The 19194-nt window shown below is 27.2% G+C and overlaps 1 protein-coding gene across 1 annotated transcript in view; it reads right to left on the reverse strand.

The window, feature by feature from the left end:
- Window positions 1-17417, reverse strand: part of LOC142321154 (cell adhesion molecule Dscam1-like) — a 484144-nt gene extending 466727 nt beyond the window's left edge. The window contains exon 1 of the mRNA XM_075359147.1: window positions 17342-17417. Within this exon, the coding sequence (XP_075215262.1) occupies window positions 17342-17348 (7 nt within the window). The 5' untranslated portion in view covers window positions 17349-17417. The remainder of the gene's footprint in view (window positions 1-17341) is intronic.
- Between the last annotated feature and the right edge of the window lie 1777 nt (window positions 17418-19194).

A 19194-nucleotide genomic window follows, 5' to 3' on the forward strand; every position in this document is an offset into this window, starting at 1 on the left:
TTTTCATTAGCAATACATATTTTCATTAGCAATACATATTAGATAAATTTTAATAATCCATTGTTATAATTTATTAAATTTAACTTCTTTATTTATCAACTTTCTTTGTCATTCAATTAACTTTCTTCAATATTTGATTTATTATAACGTATTTAAAAGTAATTTTTTATTACTAAAGAGTTTAATAAAATGAACGTTTGAAAACAACATATAACTAAATATGTTACTAGTAAAATAAAACATTACAAACACTTTGATTCCTCTTTCATTTTTATTAATTATTGGAATGATAAAACCTGTAGCATATTTCATTTCTGTAAGCTAGTTCGATGAATGGCTTTTATGTTGAATGCAATATCTGATACATTTTACTTAATAAATCATATAGTTCGTGCAGACAATAACATTGTAGTGATTTATATGCAGTTTACAACAAAAGATTAAACTTGACTTTCAGAACCAAGTAACTTAATTTAACAATCATGAAATTTTGATTCATGATTCACGCTAATATCTTTGTTCAGTAAATTTGAACAATTATAAATAAATAAAAAAGTATCTAAATTGTAATAAATGTTTCTTACAAACTGTCTTTGGGACTTTGCAACTCATGCAATTTTATATGTTAAACTGTTGCCCTACAAAAGGGTTTAGATTTTGGCATTTTATCAATTCTTTAGGCTAATTATGGTAAGAGGTTTAGGAGTTTAAAAAGGTTTAGAAAAAAACACCAATTCGATATACATACAAATAATGTTAATTTTTAATTTTACAATTATTTACTTTTACTGTGAAATTTTCCTAAAGTAATGATTAATGAAGGAGTTGTTAATTTTTCGTGAGAAAAACTTAGCAAAACTTATGAATGTGAAAAAATGGGTTGTTTTGAGGGAGGAAGTATGCAAACAAGTGAATTTAGTTTGCAATTTAGTATGTTCATAAAGCGTAGTGGGTAGCAAATAAGGTGGTACTTCGCCTTATGACGGCTAAGAAACTAAACTGATAAATTTCACAAGTGAAGAAAACATGGTCAGCTCAAATATATGCTTTACAACCAAACTGCAGAACCAACTTGCGATAACCTAATCCCTTATTATAGTTAGATAGCATACATTGTAATATATTCAATGTAATCATACTTCTGTGTTTGAACACGATGTTCGGTACCCAAACACTTTATAACCACTGCATAGCATTCTGAAATGCAGAATTGTGAAATGCATTATTTATTTACATGAAAGTTAGCAAAAGAACGTAAAGTATTGTAACATTATTAATATTATAATTTTTTTTAAGATATATAAAAAAAAGAATAAATAGTTTGTTCTGATTGGGAAATAACACTGTCCAGCACTTTCCTGGATGGATTAAGGAAAATTCGTGATACAACTGTAATCAGAACAGCCTTACAAAATACACAATTAATAATAAAATAAGAAGTAATTAAAGTGCATATTAATTCTTTAAAAGATAAATATGTTAAATTAATATATCAAACATACAACTTAAATCATAACTCATAAAACATTAATGAAATTCAATTAAACACATATTTATGCACAGATTAAACGAAAACACAAAAAATTATATTTCTATTTTTAAGTTTTTAATTAGTTTTATTTAGAGCCTCATCGATAAATCAATAATTGTTCTTTAAAATGTAAATCTTCTATTTTAATTAAAGTGAGAAGATTTTTTAAATGGTTTAATAATTTAATGAAAATGGCTAGAGAAACGTAATACGGCTCATTCTTGTAATCTGAAGTATTGTGTTTAGATATACCAGAAAATTTCTGTTATCTAGTTTGATAAAGGCGGATATTTTTAAAAATTTATTTAGCTATTATGTTAATATGTGTGTAGTAGTGAAGATTTTCCGGTTGAAGCACAAACTTAAATGAATTGAATTAATGAACTGTGAACTGTAAGCCTCTATCATTGTGTTAGTTGGGTTTGAACTGAATGATTCAAATAAATCGAATGAATAATATTACAAAAATAATAGAATAAAATTTACGTTAAATAAAATATTTAAAAAAATGTCTGTACAATAATAAAGGGCTTCTCGTGGGGGACTGTGTTTGAGGCTAAAGTGGTGAGGTGTTGCGAGCACCTCGTGCGAGGCTAGATCAATCGACACCATTAACTCGTAACAAACGGAGTGCCCCTGCGGGACTGTTTTGGGAGATGCAATGGGTTGCTATGTCTGCAAACAATCTCCGATTTTCAAAATTCAAACGGAAGGAGTAGGAAGGCTAAATTTTGCATACATCAGGTACACTCTCGATGTAACAGGTCGCGGTTATTCGGAAATGTTATATTTTCGCAACCGATCTTCGGATTTTCAAAATTCAAACGGGTATTTTCTAGTATAATACAAAATTACGATGGAACCAAACCAGAACAAAATTAACTGATATACTCAGGAAAATCAAATGGCCTGCACTACGTCCCACAAAGGGTCTAAAAGAGTTTGATGACGGTACAATTAGAGGTAATGCTGTCGACATCGGATTAAGGATCGAGCCCACTATTGTCAAATTTGATGCTTTACGGTGACAGGGCAAAGTGGAACAGGCGTATGCTGACACTAATATTGTGCTGGGCTGTAACTGTGGATAAACTATAAGGGACTACCTTAGGTAAAGCCGTCGTAGATCTGAGTATTCACATTTTTACCAAGGGCCAGGACTTTCTTTTCCTGTTTAGCCTCCGGTAATTACCTTTCAGATAATACTTCAGAGGATGATATGTATGAGTGTAAATGAAGTGTAGTCTTGTACAGTCTCAGTTCGACCATTCCTGAGATGTGTGGTTAGTAGAAACCCAACCACCAGTGTTAGAATACCGGTGTTCTTCTAACACCGGTATCCAGGATCTAGTATTCAAATCCGTGTAAAAATAACTGACTTTACTAGGACTTGAACGCTGGAACTCTCGACTTCCAAATCAGCTGTTTCGGGAAGACGCGTTCAAAACTAGACCAACCCGGTGGGTTAAGGGCCAGTCCTACGTAGCACTAAATCGCGTGAGTCAAATGGATAGTTTACCAGATGGATAGTTGTTTGGATCCAGGAAAACTTCTGGATCATACAGAAAAACTTCATACAGGAAAACTTCTGTATGATCCGCACCATAAAAAGTCTCTTGAGGAACTCAATCGCTTGAGAAATCTGTAAGTTTAGATACGCCAATTAATAAATAAATTGAAATGTTTTCCTTTCCTCATTTGGCTCAGTACAATAAATACGTTATATCCATTAGTTTTTGAATCACTAAAATATTAAATAAAAACAATAATAAAAATTTTAAAAAAACACGCCTGCCAAAAAAAATGTTAATAATTCGAACTAAAAAAAAAGAAAAAAAGGTTAGAAAATAAAGGACTAAACATAGTTCTACAATATTTTATTAAACAAAATAATGGATGACTAATCATCAACTTTCGGAGTTTTAATTTGTGTAAACAAATTTTTCATGTTGTAGAAATAGCAGACATTTAAGGATGTCTAATGATTAAGTTCTCACCAGGGCTCATTACATCAACAAGAAACGTATGTCCTTCAACGAAAATATTTAAATACAGTCGAGGGCTCTCAATAGAAATTTTCCTATATTAAAAACCTCTGAATAGTAATTATTCTATATTAAAGAGCCTCCCGAAATACCATTTTGGGAGGCTCTTTAATGTAGAAATGCTATTTCTACAACATGAAAAATATATTTCAACAAATTAAAACTGTCTGAAAGTTGGTTGGATTACTTTATTTAAATACTGCAAAACGATGTTTAGTCCTTTATTTCCATATCTTGTTTTCTTTTTCTTTAGTTCGGTTTATTATAATTTTTTAGATCAATTTTTAAAAAGTTTTTTTTAAACTGTTATACATTCATAAATATAAACACACAGATATAATTGAGCACTTTTGGTTCAATAAATATCTACCTACATGATATGTATTTATGAACGCCAAAGAATAATTTGTTAGCCACTTTTGTATTGTGAAGACTCCTTCTGACTTTTTGAAGGAACCGAGAAGATATTACACTTTATATGAGAATACATCTAGGTATAAAATGTATATAAATAATGATAAGTTTAGCGTTTTATAATGACGCTTCAAAGCAAAATAATAAAAATTGATTTTGCAGCAAACTAAATCAATTTGATCATCCCATGAGAATTTTATCATTAGCTAAACATCCATAAATTTCCGTTATGCTCCAATTATCAAAATTAGTTGGATTTTTGTTTCAATTAAATCCTCGAGTTAATATTTTTAAATTATGTTACTATCTTCCGAATTAGATGTTATAAAACGACATGTAATGATTTGATAAACTGTATACGCGTATTTCAAATTTTTAATTAGTAATAAGCATCTAAGAAAAACATGTGAAGATGAGAATCATAAAGCACGAACTGTTTGCATTTATTCATTCAAGTTAGACACTATCTCTTAATTACTAAATATTTTTTTTTTTTTGCAAACGTTACCTTTAGAACATCAGTAGTACTTTTATTTTATTCCACAAAACATTATAAGAATCCTGATGAAACAGCATCACCACTTTACTTTGAAATAAAATATTTTTAAAAAGTGGAGAATAAAAATGCTTTTAAAAACTTACAGAATCTTTTATAAACGTTCATGCGATCACACTTTCAGTATAATATATTTTACAGATATTTTTCATAAACTTTTCTCACCATTATAAATATAAAAATAGATTTTAGTCAACGTTTAGAATAGGGAGACGATTATTTTCATCTCATAATTTATAAATATGTCAAAAGAAAAATATATTGAAAAACTCATACTATACCGTGGTATAATGTGAGGTGTTATTTTAATTATTCGATGATTATTTTTATTTAATTAATGAAATCTTAATCCTATTATGGTAATTAAAAAATATGTATACAACGAATTATTTGGTTTTTATTGGTGTAATATTTTATACCTAAAACTGTAATTATAAAGCAGGATTATTAGTCGATACTAGATAATCTGTTGATTAAAAATAATTATCATAAATTTACGATTATTAAATATTATTAGATCATATTCCGAAAATAAAGCTAAAACATTAAACAGAAAATTTATTTAAACACGAGAGTAACCCACAGTCACACAAGAAACGCAATTTAAGAGCGGATAGGACACTAAAATACTAATTCGAATCAGGCTTTCCCTAATACTCATTCAAACTACACGATGAACACCAACTGCTAATTTATAAATTTTCTGAACGTCAAATTTTTAGTAGATTAGGTCAAAATTTTTATACCTTAGCTTAAAATTATATCACTTTTGAAAAAAAATTATTCTAAATAAATTTAACTCTAACATATTTTATTTTCGCAACGTTAGATTTTTAAAGCATATTATTATAATTAAAATTATAAGCAGATTTGTATGAATAAAATAATAAACTTTAATCCATTTATATCAACAAAGAAATTATAAACATTTAAACTGATAACAAAACAAAAAAATCTGTCCACAATTATGAAAATTAAGAAGATTAGTTACAATAATTGTTGGATAATAAAAGACTTGTATATTAGAAATAAAAAAAAATTCAGAGAGATGAGGAAGGGGGCAATCCTGTTAAAATTCATGTGGAACGGATGACTGAAACGGAAAAAACAGACAAGCAGTAGTCGCATTCATTTATATTATGTTTTTTATCTGTACTACATCGGTTTTTATTCTATTTTTTATATACTAAGAAAGTATATACATATATAAAAATTTTTTTTTTTATTTTATGTTATTACAAGGTGTTGTGTAACATTATTTTATCACAAGCTTTAATTATCAATATTAGAATATTCTTAATAAATGTTACGTTACAATTTTATTTTAATAAACATCCAAGTAAAAAAAATAAATATTTTTTCATTCAATGATTTTTTTATTTGTAAATAACAAAGGTAGCACTTAAAAGTATTGTTGATAAAGGCATTTTTCCACTTAAACCAGGATACCTAATAAACAGTTCCCTGTCGTTAATGTCTTCAATAAGATATAAAGTTAATTCTGAATTTCTGAAGAAAAGTAATTCTGAATTTTTCCCTCTAGAAATAATGGTACCACATAGTTAGTATTTATAAATGGAAAATTAATTTCTCTCCACTATAAGATTTCGGTATGGATAAATAGAAGATTCCTTTTATGATAAATAATTAGTCCCCGAGTATATCCAGACCGGTCTGTTGATTTTCTGAGCATTGTAAAATTTTATGATATATGTAAATTACGATCGACTTAATAAGTATTTTAATTTATTTTTTCTTTTATGTACAATAGTACACTTTGCAACGAGCCAATAATGATAGCCACTGATGCGCGAGTGCACATTAGATTATGATAGGACTTTCTATTAACTTTACTATTAACTTTCTGACTGTCGTAAAGTTTGCAAGAGTGGATTAATGGCCATTATAGAGAGTTGCATACCGTATTTTTCTACGGATGAGATAATATTGGGATTGTTAATTTAAATCGACGATAAAAAACATTGCTTACGGAAATTTTTTTTTAATTTTTCAAAAAATACATTAAATAATAAATTTCTGTGGCAATAGGTTATTAGTCATAAGTTCTGCATTTTCTTTAATATCTATCGGTATTAAAGACATTTCTTCCTCAGAATCCGACATAATTAATAGAAGGATAAACAGTGTATTGCAGAAGCTTAGTTACCTATTGGTGTACTTTCAAATTAACCTCTGCTTGCTAACTACTAAATCGGATTAAAATCAAAATAACAAAAAACAACTGATACATTAAACAATACCCGCTTCTGTTTGGGCAGTGATTGATAAGAGCAGGCTTTTGATTGGTTGAACATCTGTATCATAATGAAAATCTGTTTCATAATGGTCTTAATTATGATACATGTTCCAGCCGCGTAATTCAAATGTACAATACAGCCGTAGAAAAGATAGTTTATTATTACATGATTTGTATTTTTACAACACTAGATAATAGAATACAAAGTAATATAACTTTTTAATTGTACACGGCTTAATCTCAAAGGTTCTGATTATTATAAAAATAAAATAAATATAATCAGCAATAATAGTATAAAATGTAAATTGGGTGAAAGTTTTTCACATTAATCAAAATTAATAATGTCCAACATCATAAGAAAAAAAAGAAAGAAAAAATTCAGTTAATAAACTAATAAAAAAAAAATTATACAGTGATAAATTGAATAATACTATAATACACTGAATTCCTTTTAAATTGATAGTTAAAGCATCAAGCAAGGAGTTGAGCAAAGAAAATTTAAAAAATATATAAGTACGTTAACTAAGAATGATATTTGCGATACTGAATTGAAAAAAAATTAATATACTAGTCCCCAAATATCACCAAAATTAATCAAATAAAAATACCGCTTCTATCTATATAAAAACATGAATATTATTAGTTAATTACCAGAGTAATTAAAATACGCTATTTATACAATTAACTGAAGAAATTTAAAACATCGATAATCAGTAATCACATTTACTACAAAACACAGCCAAAACTCACAACAGAAACAAGCCCATAAAATAATATTTTGGCCTCAAAAGGTTCTAAGACATTAAGAACAGTTCAAATCTGTAAATTAATAATATTTACTACTTAATGCTAATTATTAATTGTCTCGAGTTCTTTTTAATATTTACAATAATTTTGATTTTATAAGACAGCTGAACAAATACGTGGTTCAAGATGGATATCTGGATTGGAGACGTTGAAAATATTCACACTCTTCTTTGCTGAGAAGGTGCTGGCTGAGGATGACCTAGATATAGAGTATATGACTAAAAGTTTTATTGAGAAGTCTTGAAATCGTACTGACGAAATTGGAAATAGGTACTGGAAAAAAGAATACGTGGTAGTTAGCAGTATAAGACAGGATATTGTTATGATTCTGTTAAGTTTAAATACTATCTCAATACCCGTTAGAGCACCAGAAAATGGACTTTTTTTTAAAATGTTCAATAAAGGTAATGTGGTTATCAAATTCTTGAATACTTTTTTATTGAATGCTCGGATATCCAATAATGCAAAGTCGAAGATTCTCAACTCTTTTGTTGAAAGTTGTCCCGGTACGGGTTCGAATTATGGATTCTTTCTTAAAGACTCTAAATAGAATTACGAGTACGGTGATAAGTTTTTGGAAGATAAATTGTCAAATGTCTATCTTAGAACGAAAAAAAATGACCGTAGCAATAAAGATGGACAGAGAGAGAGCTTCTTTTGGGAGATAAAGTCGAAGAAAAATAACTAACCTGGTTAAACCATTTCAGATAATGAAAGAAAGTAGAATGCCTCCAAAAAATATGGTCTTGGGTAACTGGTAGATTGAAAAATAAAGGGTAGCTTAGGTAACTGGGTAGATGACACCATGACCGGTGTGGAAAAGTGAGGCCTCAAAAATGAGTTTTTTATAAATACTGATAAATAAGCTTACGAACTCTGTACTAGGAAATACAAATTGAAATGCATATTTATATATTATACAGTTGATAATAATTTTATATTCTCTATAATTCTACATTATGCTAATGAGATAAATTTTTTTTTTAAATCCAATATTCAGCGATTCCATTACAGTATATTGCTTAAATTCTTGGACACACGGTTTGTAGGGAGAGAAAATTAAGTAATTAAGCGCTTTGAAGCACGAATAAGCAGCAATAAAGCACTCGTCTCATTGCCTGTAGTAAAGTGAAATTAAGCCTAAAGCTGATAAGCGACTCTAACTTTCTGTGACAGCGATTAGCTGAATAACACCAATCTACTAGGAAATCAGTGTTAACAAACTATGCCGGTGACATATGTTCGTATATCTAAAAACATACTTCATTATTTATAATATGAAATAATTTCTTTATTACCTTAATTTAAATATAAAGCAATGCATTATTCTATACTTTATAGTCTGAACTACCGAACAGAAAAGATATGAATTTTTATTAACGTAACTACATTATAAAGCAAATTATCATGGAATTTCAACAAAAAAAAATTAATTAAATGCTAATCAACGAAATTAAAACAATATTACCAAAAATAAGCAATACTTAATGGTTAAATTAATTAGTTAATTAAAAACAAAACATTTACAAAAGTAAAAATTAAAATTAAAATCTATATTTCGATTATTAAAATAATCGAATTATATCTATAAGCAGTGACTATGATCTAACAGCAAATGTAAACCATTAACAAAGAAAAGAATTTCCTATATGGGTTATATATAAAACTAAATACGACTCTTTAATTCAATAAAACATTACACACGTAACTGTGATCAGTCCAAGCATAAAACTAAAGCTTAACTTGAAATATAGTTTAAATAATTGAATCTCTCCACTATGCGCAGCTAATCTGTTGTTTTCTACTTGGATAGATCACAACTAAAGGTTTTACTTTTTTCTTTCGTGATAAGAAAAGTAATTATAATTTTATAGTAGTGAAAGTAAACATCCAGATCTTAGTTTATATTATGTAAGTGGTTCTTAATTACGTACAAAGAACTTTCAGAATAAATTCCCATCAATATCATGTGCGAATCTCTTGCCTCTCTGCTTATTGAGCACTAATTCATCGCAGCATAGAGGTGCCGGATTCATTCAATAAATGTACCAATGTTTATATAAATACATAGATAATGATTTATTTTAACATTTAACTTATTGTTTTAGTATTATAATTTTATTTTAGACATGTTACACAATAATTTAAATTGTATATTTGTATTCAGTTTATGTAACGTTTTAGAAATATTACCTATACATTTTTAAATTGTTATAAAACAATTGTTATTAATTGTTTTTAATTGTTATTTATTGTTTTTAAATTGTTGTTTTTAAGTGTTGAAGTTGACTCAAAGATTTATCATAATCTAACAACCATTTATCATAATGCAATACAATAAAAACTATAAATTTTTGTGCGAGTGATTTTTTAATAAATTCTATGTTATTTAATTAAAATACTATACCAAAAGAAAATGAAAATTCATTAAATCAGTAATCAACTAGAAGATCCTAAAAAGTTTCCAAACTATTGTACTTAATATAAAAGTGCAAGTAATAAATAACATGATAAATAAATTCTAGCCCACCAGACTGGATTAGTGGTTAACTCGTTGCCAAACCAGTTAACAGCTGATTTTCGAAGACGAAGGTTTTGAGGTTCAAATTCGTTGTAAAAGTTAGACGCTTTTATAGGGATTTGAATATTAGACAGTGAATATCGGTATACTTTGGTGGTTGGGGTTTAATTAACCTGATGTTTAAGGAAAGGTCGGCCTGAATCTGTACAACACTACACCTCATTTACATGTCATACATATCATCCTTTCTTTCTTCTTTCTTTTTCCTGATTAGCCTCCGGTAACTACCGTTTAGATAATTCTTCAGAGGATGAATGAGGATGATATGTACGAGCGTAAATGAAGTGTAGTCTTGTGCAGTCTCAGTTCGACCGTTCCTGAGATATGTGGTTAATTGAAACCCAACCACCAAAGAACACCGGTATCCGCGATCTAGTATTCAAATCTGTGTAAAAATAACTGGCTTTACTAGGACTTGAACGCTGTAACTCTCGACTTCCAAATCAGCTGATTTGGGAAGACGCGTTAACCATTAGACCAACCCGGTGGGTATACATATCATCCTTATCTCATTGGGTCCCCACGGCCCAATTATATGCAGGGGCAAAATCTTAATATACATTAAGAAATGAATAAATAAGAAAATAAATTCTTCTTCTTCGGTTTGATGATCCGCATACCAGAAAGCTGTTAAATCTTCTCTCTATTTAAGGTACTTCGCTTGTTAAAAATAATAATACACTTTTTCCAATGTTTCTTTCATTTTATCGATGAGTTTCAACTTTAAAAGTAGGAGTATAATAGAATAGACACTAAACTTAAAAGTCCTGATTTAATTTATCTACTTAGAATTGCTGCTGCATGTGCCTCATTGCATTGGCTTTCTTAATTTTAACTACATCTTCGTTTCATCAGTGTCCCAATTTTCCAATTTTCGTTATTCCTATAAACTTAAAAATATGTCTAAAATATTGTTCACCTGTGCACGCATAAAGTTACTATCATTGAATAATAATTATTTACCGAAAAAAAAGTTATTAAAACATAATTTTTTTACAGAAAACTACTGTACATTACAAATATAGAAGAAGATTAAGATTATGAAAATATAATAAAAGAGAAAAATAAAATTTTTGTTTTATAAAATTTTATAAATAATAAAAAATAATAATTACTACGAACTAATAAATAAGATTGAAAGAAAAATGTCTACTTTTTAATTTATGTTCCATAAAATATCTGTTTTAACATTAGAAGACTGAACGTTGCGAGACCTTAATAAGCACTCTTGGAATGTTGGACATACATTAGTATGTAGTACTGGTGCATACTAATGTTGGAAACTGGGAATACATTTTTTTCAAATTTGGTGAAACATTGTATGTAACATGCAATTAATGACACTTTTTAGCTTATAACTCTTTCAGGTTTGTATTTATAAATAATAAAAACTGAAATTTAAGCATTAAACCAGATTATTTAGTTCTTAAAAATTATAAAATTATTAACTCCATTAAAAGCTACCGTAAAAAGATGCTAGGTATATAAAAATCTCTAATTTAAAGTGTGGCGAACACGTGTACATAGAAAAACACGCAATATAAGATTCCATACGGTGTATCCATGTCCTACAAATTAACTAACAGTATGCGAAATCCCACACGGGATTTCTTAGCCCGTAAAAAAGTGATGAAAAATCGGCATGGCCGTCAAGTTATTAAACTCAATTTAATTATGCTAAATTCTTTTCATAATCTGCTTTTTTTTCCGACTATATTTTTTTGCTTCAATATATCTCTGTTGCTGAATTAATGAAATTTCATTGTCTTAATACAAGGTGCACCAACCTAATTTCCGTAAATCTTTCTTCTCTTTTATTTGTCTTAAGTCTTGCTCATTTCGAACAAGTCATTCCATTTTTTCATAATGAAAAATTTTAAATAAATATTCTTCGAAAAAAATCATTAAAAAGTATTAAAATTATATACTTCATACTATTAACGAGAAATCTAATGGAAAATAATTGAATGAGCTTACAATTAAAAAAACAAAGATAATTAATAGATAAATTAACGTATGTATCAGTTAAATTAATTACAATACAGAACACTGATAACAATATAAAACTTATACATCTAATGGACTATGTTACATGAGTGAACTTGGAGAAAACCACCATTCTTCTTTATCAAAAGAATGATAAACATAGAAAGACGACCTACAGGACATTAAAACTAATATAATTTAAAATAAAAAATTTCTTATCTTTTTACGTTTACAAGTTCTACAGAAATAACCATAAATAACCAAGCGAGTAAAACAATACATAGAATATACATTTATTTATATAATATTTTACTTCTTAAATACGTTACTTTGAATAACTACTTTTCTACGTTTCTTAGTTGCTTTTTCTCTTTTCAACCAAATATTAATTTATAACTATTAAAACAGAGGCTACGTACAAAAATGCTAAACTATTTCAGATAACGATCCGTGATAAAGGTAAATAATATGAAGCTACAATTTTTTACACTTTAGGACTGATAATTTTTTATTAAATAAATAAGTCAATACTTTATTCAAATCATACCATAACTATGCGTTTTCATAGATACCTTAAACAATGGTAGATGTATTATTTCATGGATAAAAAGGAATTGTTCGAGCGTTTACCTGGAAGGTGTAAGGAAAACAATGCAAAAACTTAATCTTATAATTAAAAATTAATATAAATCATTATTGAAATAATTATTAAAATACAGTACGTTATTAAAATCGGTAGAAAATAGAAAATTCTTGAAGCTTTAATTGTTAAAAATTTGAGAACTTATATCTAGTTAATGGTTATTACGTAATAATTTCATAGCAATATTGTTCCATAAAAGCAAACAATTAAATTTAATTTTAATAAATCGATTGGAAGGAATTTTAAATAATTAGATAATTTATTAAAATAGAAACTGACGCAGAATAAGGTTCTTTCTCGTAGGTTGAAATATCAAGAAGAATCTGAAAATATATCATATTTCATCGTTTTGCCTAGTTTGGAGCAAATGGGCATTATTTACTTCATCAAATGTGCCACATTCTACTAAAGATTCTACATTTACCGCCACCAAATAAAGATTGAACATTAATTTACCATCCATACCCAATAACTTCTTTAGTCTACCGATTAGGTTTTTGACAGTGAAAGATTCAATAAAAAAATTAATCGTTAACAGATAAAAATAATGTGTAACGCATACAAATTAATATATTATAGAAATTTACAATATCTACCCGAAATCCTGTGTTAAGATTACCTGTCAGTATTATGATTTATCATAAATCTATAAACAAAGACTGATAGAATAATTAACGAAAGAATGTTTAATTAAAAATTAAATACCATAATATGACAAATTAGATAACATTATTATATTATTTTTTTTTTTGTTTATATAATTTATTTAATTCAGTAAAAATAACCCTATTATTTTAACATAAAGTTCTACGTAGGTATAAAGACAGCATAATACATAAAAGTAATATTACTCACACAAACCATGTAAATCTTCAGAACTACCATATGGTTGTAAAGTAACTAGTCTCGACATATTGATGTTTAAATTAAGAATCATATTCATAACGTTTAGCAAATATTAAATATATATTAATTTGTATTACTTCTAGTTTCTCTTAATATTTTTTTTTTAGAAGAGACATTAAATTTATGTTCATTTATTTATTATTTAAAAAATAGAATGTAATAACTGATTAAACATTTTTAACGATATTACTTAACCGATTAAATACTCTGTAGATCATCTACAGATAAAAACTAAGATTAAAAAGAAACAATATTTAAATGCACTACTTTAAAAATAAAGTAAGTAAAATAAACAGATACAGAATCAGATAATAAATATTCATACTTACTAACTTTGTTAATTAGAAAAATCTACAAATAAAAACCATAATAATGAAAAATTAGACTTAGATAAATTACACGAAGAAATTTTAATAACAAAGACGGTAAACCGTATTTTCTATTAACCTGATTTTCTTAACACCTGAAACATCTCCGGGAAAATTAAAGATAAAAATTAATTTAAAATGTCGTGATATTTTATGTTTTTTTTTTTTGTTTTCTTTGAACACTGTTAAATAATTCTCGGGTGTAATTTATCATGATAATTTTTATATTTATCAATACTTTTAATATTATTTATAACATTTATAACAAGTTACTATAAATCAATTAAACGTGATAATTTCTTTTAATCAAACTATATTCAAAATAATAAAAATTTATAACTGAAAATCCTAAGGCCTAGGAAATGAAACGATAGTTAGAAATTAAGGAAGAACCAGGAATTAGATAGAATCACGGAAGTAATACTTAAGCGAAAACTGGAATTCTACGGATATCTGACAAGAATAACAAACAGTCTTACGAAGAAAACGTTTGACAAGTATAATGGTGACAAGACGATGTTAAATGAACCAATCAAGTTAAAGAGGACATAAGGGTAACAAACATAAAAGCGGCGGATTTACAGAAGGATACTTAGAAAACATCTTAGAATTCAAAGGTATCCGGAAAGAGAAGAAAGCGGTAACCTCAAGTGGTCGGAAGAAAGAAGGAAGACGCACAGTGAAAGAATGAATTGGAGAGCTAATAAACTGGCCACAAATTAGTTATTTTATGTCCGATGTCGAAAAAAAATGTAATAATTTTTTTTCGTTAAACTTTTTTAAATAGAATTAACTACTGACATGTCATTTGGTATCACATTGGGCTGTCTTTTTACAACACTTAAAAGTGTTGTAGCAAGACCCTAACCCAGAACTAAACCAGGAATACCTTTGATTAGGCGGTAAATACGGGCAATTATTATAGTGTTAAATTTCCTTTTCTCAGTTAACAATTCATTAAAGAGTATTAGGCGAAAGGCATTAAAACCGATCCAAATATACCCGTATATTTCTGCTGCTCTGTATTCTTTTACAAACAATATTAACCGGATCAAACATGTTATGTCGATACGTTAGCTGTAGCTTTTAAATATTATACCAAAATTTTAATTTTTTTATAATCTAAAAGTTCTCGTTCATATAGTTGCTAGGGAAAACTTAACTTATAAATCATCGTTAAAGTTACATAAAGTCAAAGTTACATAAAAGTAAGTTACATAAAAGTTTTAAGCTTTCTTAAAACATTTTTCTTTGTATAACAATCTGTTACTTTAGTTCATAAATGAGCTTAGAAATTTTTAAATCTTGTGATGTTTACGAAATGAACGATGTACCTGAGTTTTTTTGTTTAAAAATCGATACTCATAATTTTTCATTAAAATACAAATTCACAATTACTTGACATTTAACTATTTTTTTCTTTTAGATGCATTTATTTAAATAAATAAAAAAATTAGAATGATAGAATAATTCCCACATGTTGAAAAATAGATTTTTTTCTAAAAATCAAAAAGAAAACCGGCGACAAATAATAAAACATATCCTGAACAATATTAGTAACGCGTAAAATAGTTTTATTTAAAATATTTTTTGTCATGGAATCGCCAGTTTATAGAAGAAACATCTACAATGACGAAAGATAGAATGAACAAAGGAAAGGAAAGCTTAAATTATTTCATTGTTTTCTATTATTAATAAAAGAATAAAGAATTAAAGCTAATAAATATTAAATGTATCATCCTATCTTTAAATTCTCCATTGAAGTTTAGAGGATAAATTGCTATTATTATTATTATTATATATCTATATATATATTCATTTAATATATAATTTAATTACTTTTAAATAAACTGGGAATTACATTTTTGCCATCATCAATGTAAACTCTTGCAGCATAGTTTTTCGTTTTCTGTGTCAAACACACAAACTTTAGTAAACTCATGCCAATATTGAGTTTGATTCTAAACTCTCATTAGGAAATTAGAAATGTATAGTGTATAATGGTAAATCTATTTAGGGCATTGATTTTGTAAAAAAAATTTAATCTTTGTTACATTTAACATTTGTTCGTTTATTTGTGATGTAAAAAATATATTCCATTATACTGTTGATTGTTTTAAAGAATTTCCTAAAACATTTATTCCTAAAATTTTAATAATGTTTAAAATAAAACCAATTAAAGATAACAAAAAAAAATTTTTAATTTTTAACTGTAATTCTTTGTAGTAAAAATTTAAAGCCACATTTAAAACAAATAACTATAACATTATAAATCCAGTTATGATAAAATATGATTAAAAAAAATATTACCATCGGTGTTTTATTAACAATAATTTTTCAAGATTGAATAACCATAAACCGCATAAGTAAACGAATTACGGATTTTAATTACGTCTACAAATTATTATTGGTCAGGACAACCTTGGAATTAGGCATACATGAATGAAGCGAAAAAATTAAAAAATTTACAGCCCTTAAGATACATGATTTCTTTTTTTAGGATTGTGAAAAATTTAATTAAATTGAAACGTTTTAAAAATATAGAAAACTCTAAAAAGTGATAAAGAACTAAAAAATGACGAAGAACTATAACTAACTTCTGCAAAAATATAATTCCGCGAAGAAAAGGTTCTACTCACCTAGATTTATTTGTGATATAAGAAAGAAATACAAAATTTTCTTCTTCAATTTTAATATTGATTATGATGGAAATACTTATGTACTAATACTTACGTAAAAAAAAGCAATAAAAATAACCAATAACAAAAGCGTAACACTTAAGTATTTGTTACAAATTGTTATGTTTTGTTACATAATTACTTTTGTTACAAATACTTATGTATTAGAAATCTTTTATACTTTAGTTGTTTAACTATAATATCTTAATTAGTATACAAGAAAAATCGAATAAAATTAAAGCATAAATAAATATACAGCTTATGCATAGTTGAAATATTATTTAAATGTATGACAAAAATTTGTATGTAAATATATTAATTACTATTAGGATATACAATGGTATATCCTAATAAAAAGGTACTTTTCTTTAGTTATTTTAAATGTTTGAAAATCAGATCAGAAAGGCTTATTACACATTTTGATAAATTAATATTTATTTAAAACGCAATTGCACATTTTATCTGGAAATTACTAATCTAATTTACAGGTAAAATGAATTCTATTTTGCTTTCTAACGGCTAAAAATTAAATTACTAAAAATATAATAACAAAACTTAGTTCAACTGACCTATCATTATTAACACGTGTTATAAGAAGCAGAGACCTGAAGCGCCGGGGTGTGAAGCGGTGGAGCGACGGAGCCCAACTGCGAGGAGTTCAGAAAACAGAGTTTCATCCCCTCCATTAAATATTATCCAACCCCCGATACCACTCCGCAGCATCTATCAAGACTAGGCTGTCCGCACGGTGCGATGTCGCCGACACTATAATTGATAAGAAACAGGGGACAGTACTCTTTCACCTCAATTACACAATTAGAGATTAGTCTCTTTCTTTCACACAACCGAGTCCCATTCCTTGGCTGTGTGCTCATCATTTTTACTGTTCCGGACAGGAGTGACAAAGAACCGTGAAAATCGTTCAAACCCTTTTCTTCATGATGACATCACCCTTCAATACCGCTTTAACTACTTCGGTATTAAATGATTCGTATATCCTTGACATTGTTTCGATACTTTTTGAACGAAACAAGAAAATGACAACCTACCGTATGCGTTCTGACATGTAGTTTTGTACGCATATTATGAATATACTTTCGGGTCAGATAAAAATTAAAATAAAACTATTTCATTGTGTTACATTACCTACCGAGTTCATTTATAAAAAACATTTTTTAAAGGACATCGAATAGAGAATGAAAGTAAAAAATGTCATTTCTTGAAGGAAAAACTTCCTATTAACAAAATTAAAAAGGCAAAAGATTTTCGCGTATTTTGTATTTTTACGCGTATTAACAAACATCTATTTTCTATGCACAAGAACATTACTTTCTCAACAAAAAAAAAAAAAATTAAAAAAGGAGTAAAACCGTACATCGAAAAAATTTAGCCATAATAAAAAAGTTTTACCAGAAAACAATTAACTAGTAGAATTCCAAAAAAAAGTCAAACCAGTACTTTCCGAATAAATCAATATATAAAACAAAAAGGTTGTTTGAAAGGATCCTATTAAAAATAATACCCTTACATTATTACGTAATGGCCTAATTCATTTTTCACTCCTAATTCAATGACGTACTGTAGAAATAATTTAAATTGGCCAGCAAATGACGTAAAACACAAAAATTTTAACGCCTTACTTTTTAAAGAGGTTTATTTATACTACACACTGGTGTAAATTTATAAAAAAAAAAAAACATCAAAAATCTTATCAGAAAACATAACTAATAAAAAAACATCAATAAATTAAAAAACTACACTGACAGAACAAATCAGTAAGATTGTGTCTCTTCATTTGATTTTACATTAATCATTTTGTTTTAGGAATGGCGTAGCAGGAGTTTATCAGTTTTTTAACTTTCATCACCGTTTATCCTACATAATTTAATCAACATCATAAAAAATATTTAATATCTATTAGAAACTCCCTTCATTCAGTTTTTTTTTAAATGAAACCACCACAAATAAAGCTGAATAAATCATTTAATAAAAGTGAAAAGAAGCTTAACCGTGTGAAAATTAGCTTCTATCTATGTACAGATTAAAAATGATATTTTTAATTTTGCCAAAGGAATAGTATAACCGACTTTTAAAAAATTAAAATTATTTATTACAACCAAAATCTCCTTGCCGTTTAAATGATTTATTTATACTATCTTACTATAAATAAAAATATTTTAAGTCTTTTACATTTTGCAATACCAAATATGGTTCCGAATCAAAATTTATTAAATTTAACTTTCAGGAAAAACCGATTTTAAAAGTATCTTAATACTCTTTTTCCAAGAACGATGAATATTCTTCTGTATTTATTATCTCATATACACCAATATTACAAATATTTTACAATTTAACAAAAAAAAAATCAGTCTATAAGGACTAATAAATCATATAAAAGAATTTTTTTTCAATCTTTCGAAAG

Source organism: Lycorma delicatula, chromosome 3, assembly GCF_047948215.1.
Source record: "Lycorma delicatula isolate Av1 chromosome 3, ASM4794821v1, whole genome shotgun sequence".
Lineage (NCBI taxonomy): Eukaryota > Metazoa > Arthropoda > Insecta > Hemiptera > Fulgoridae > Lycorma > Lycorma delicatula.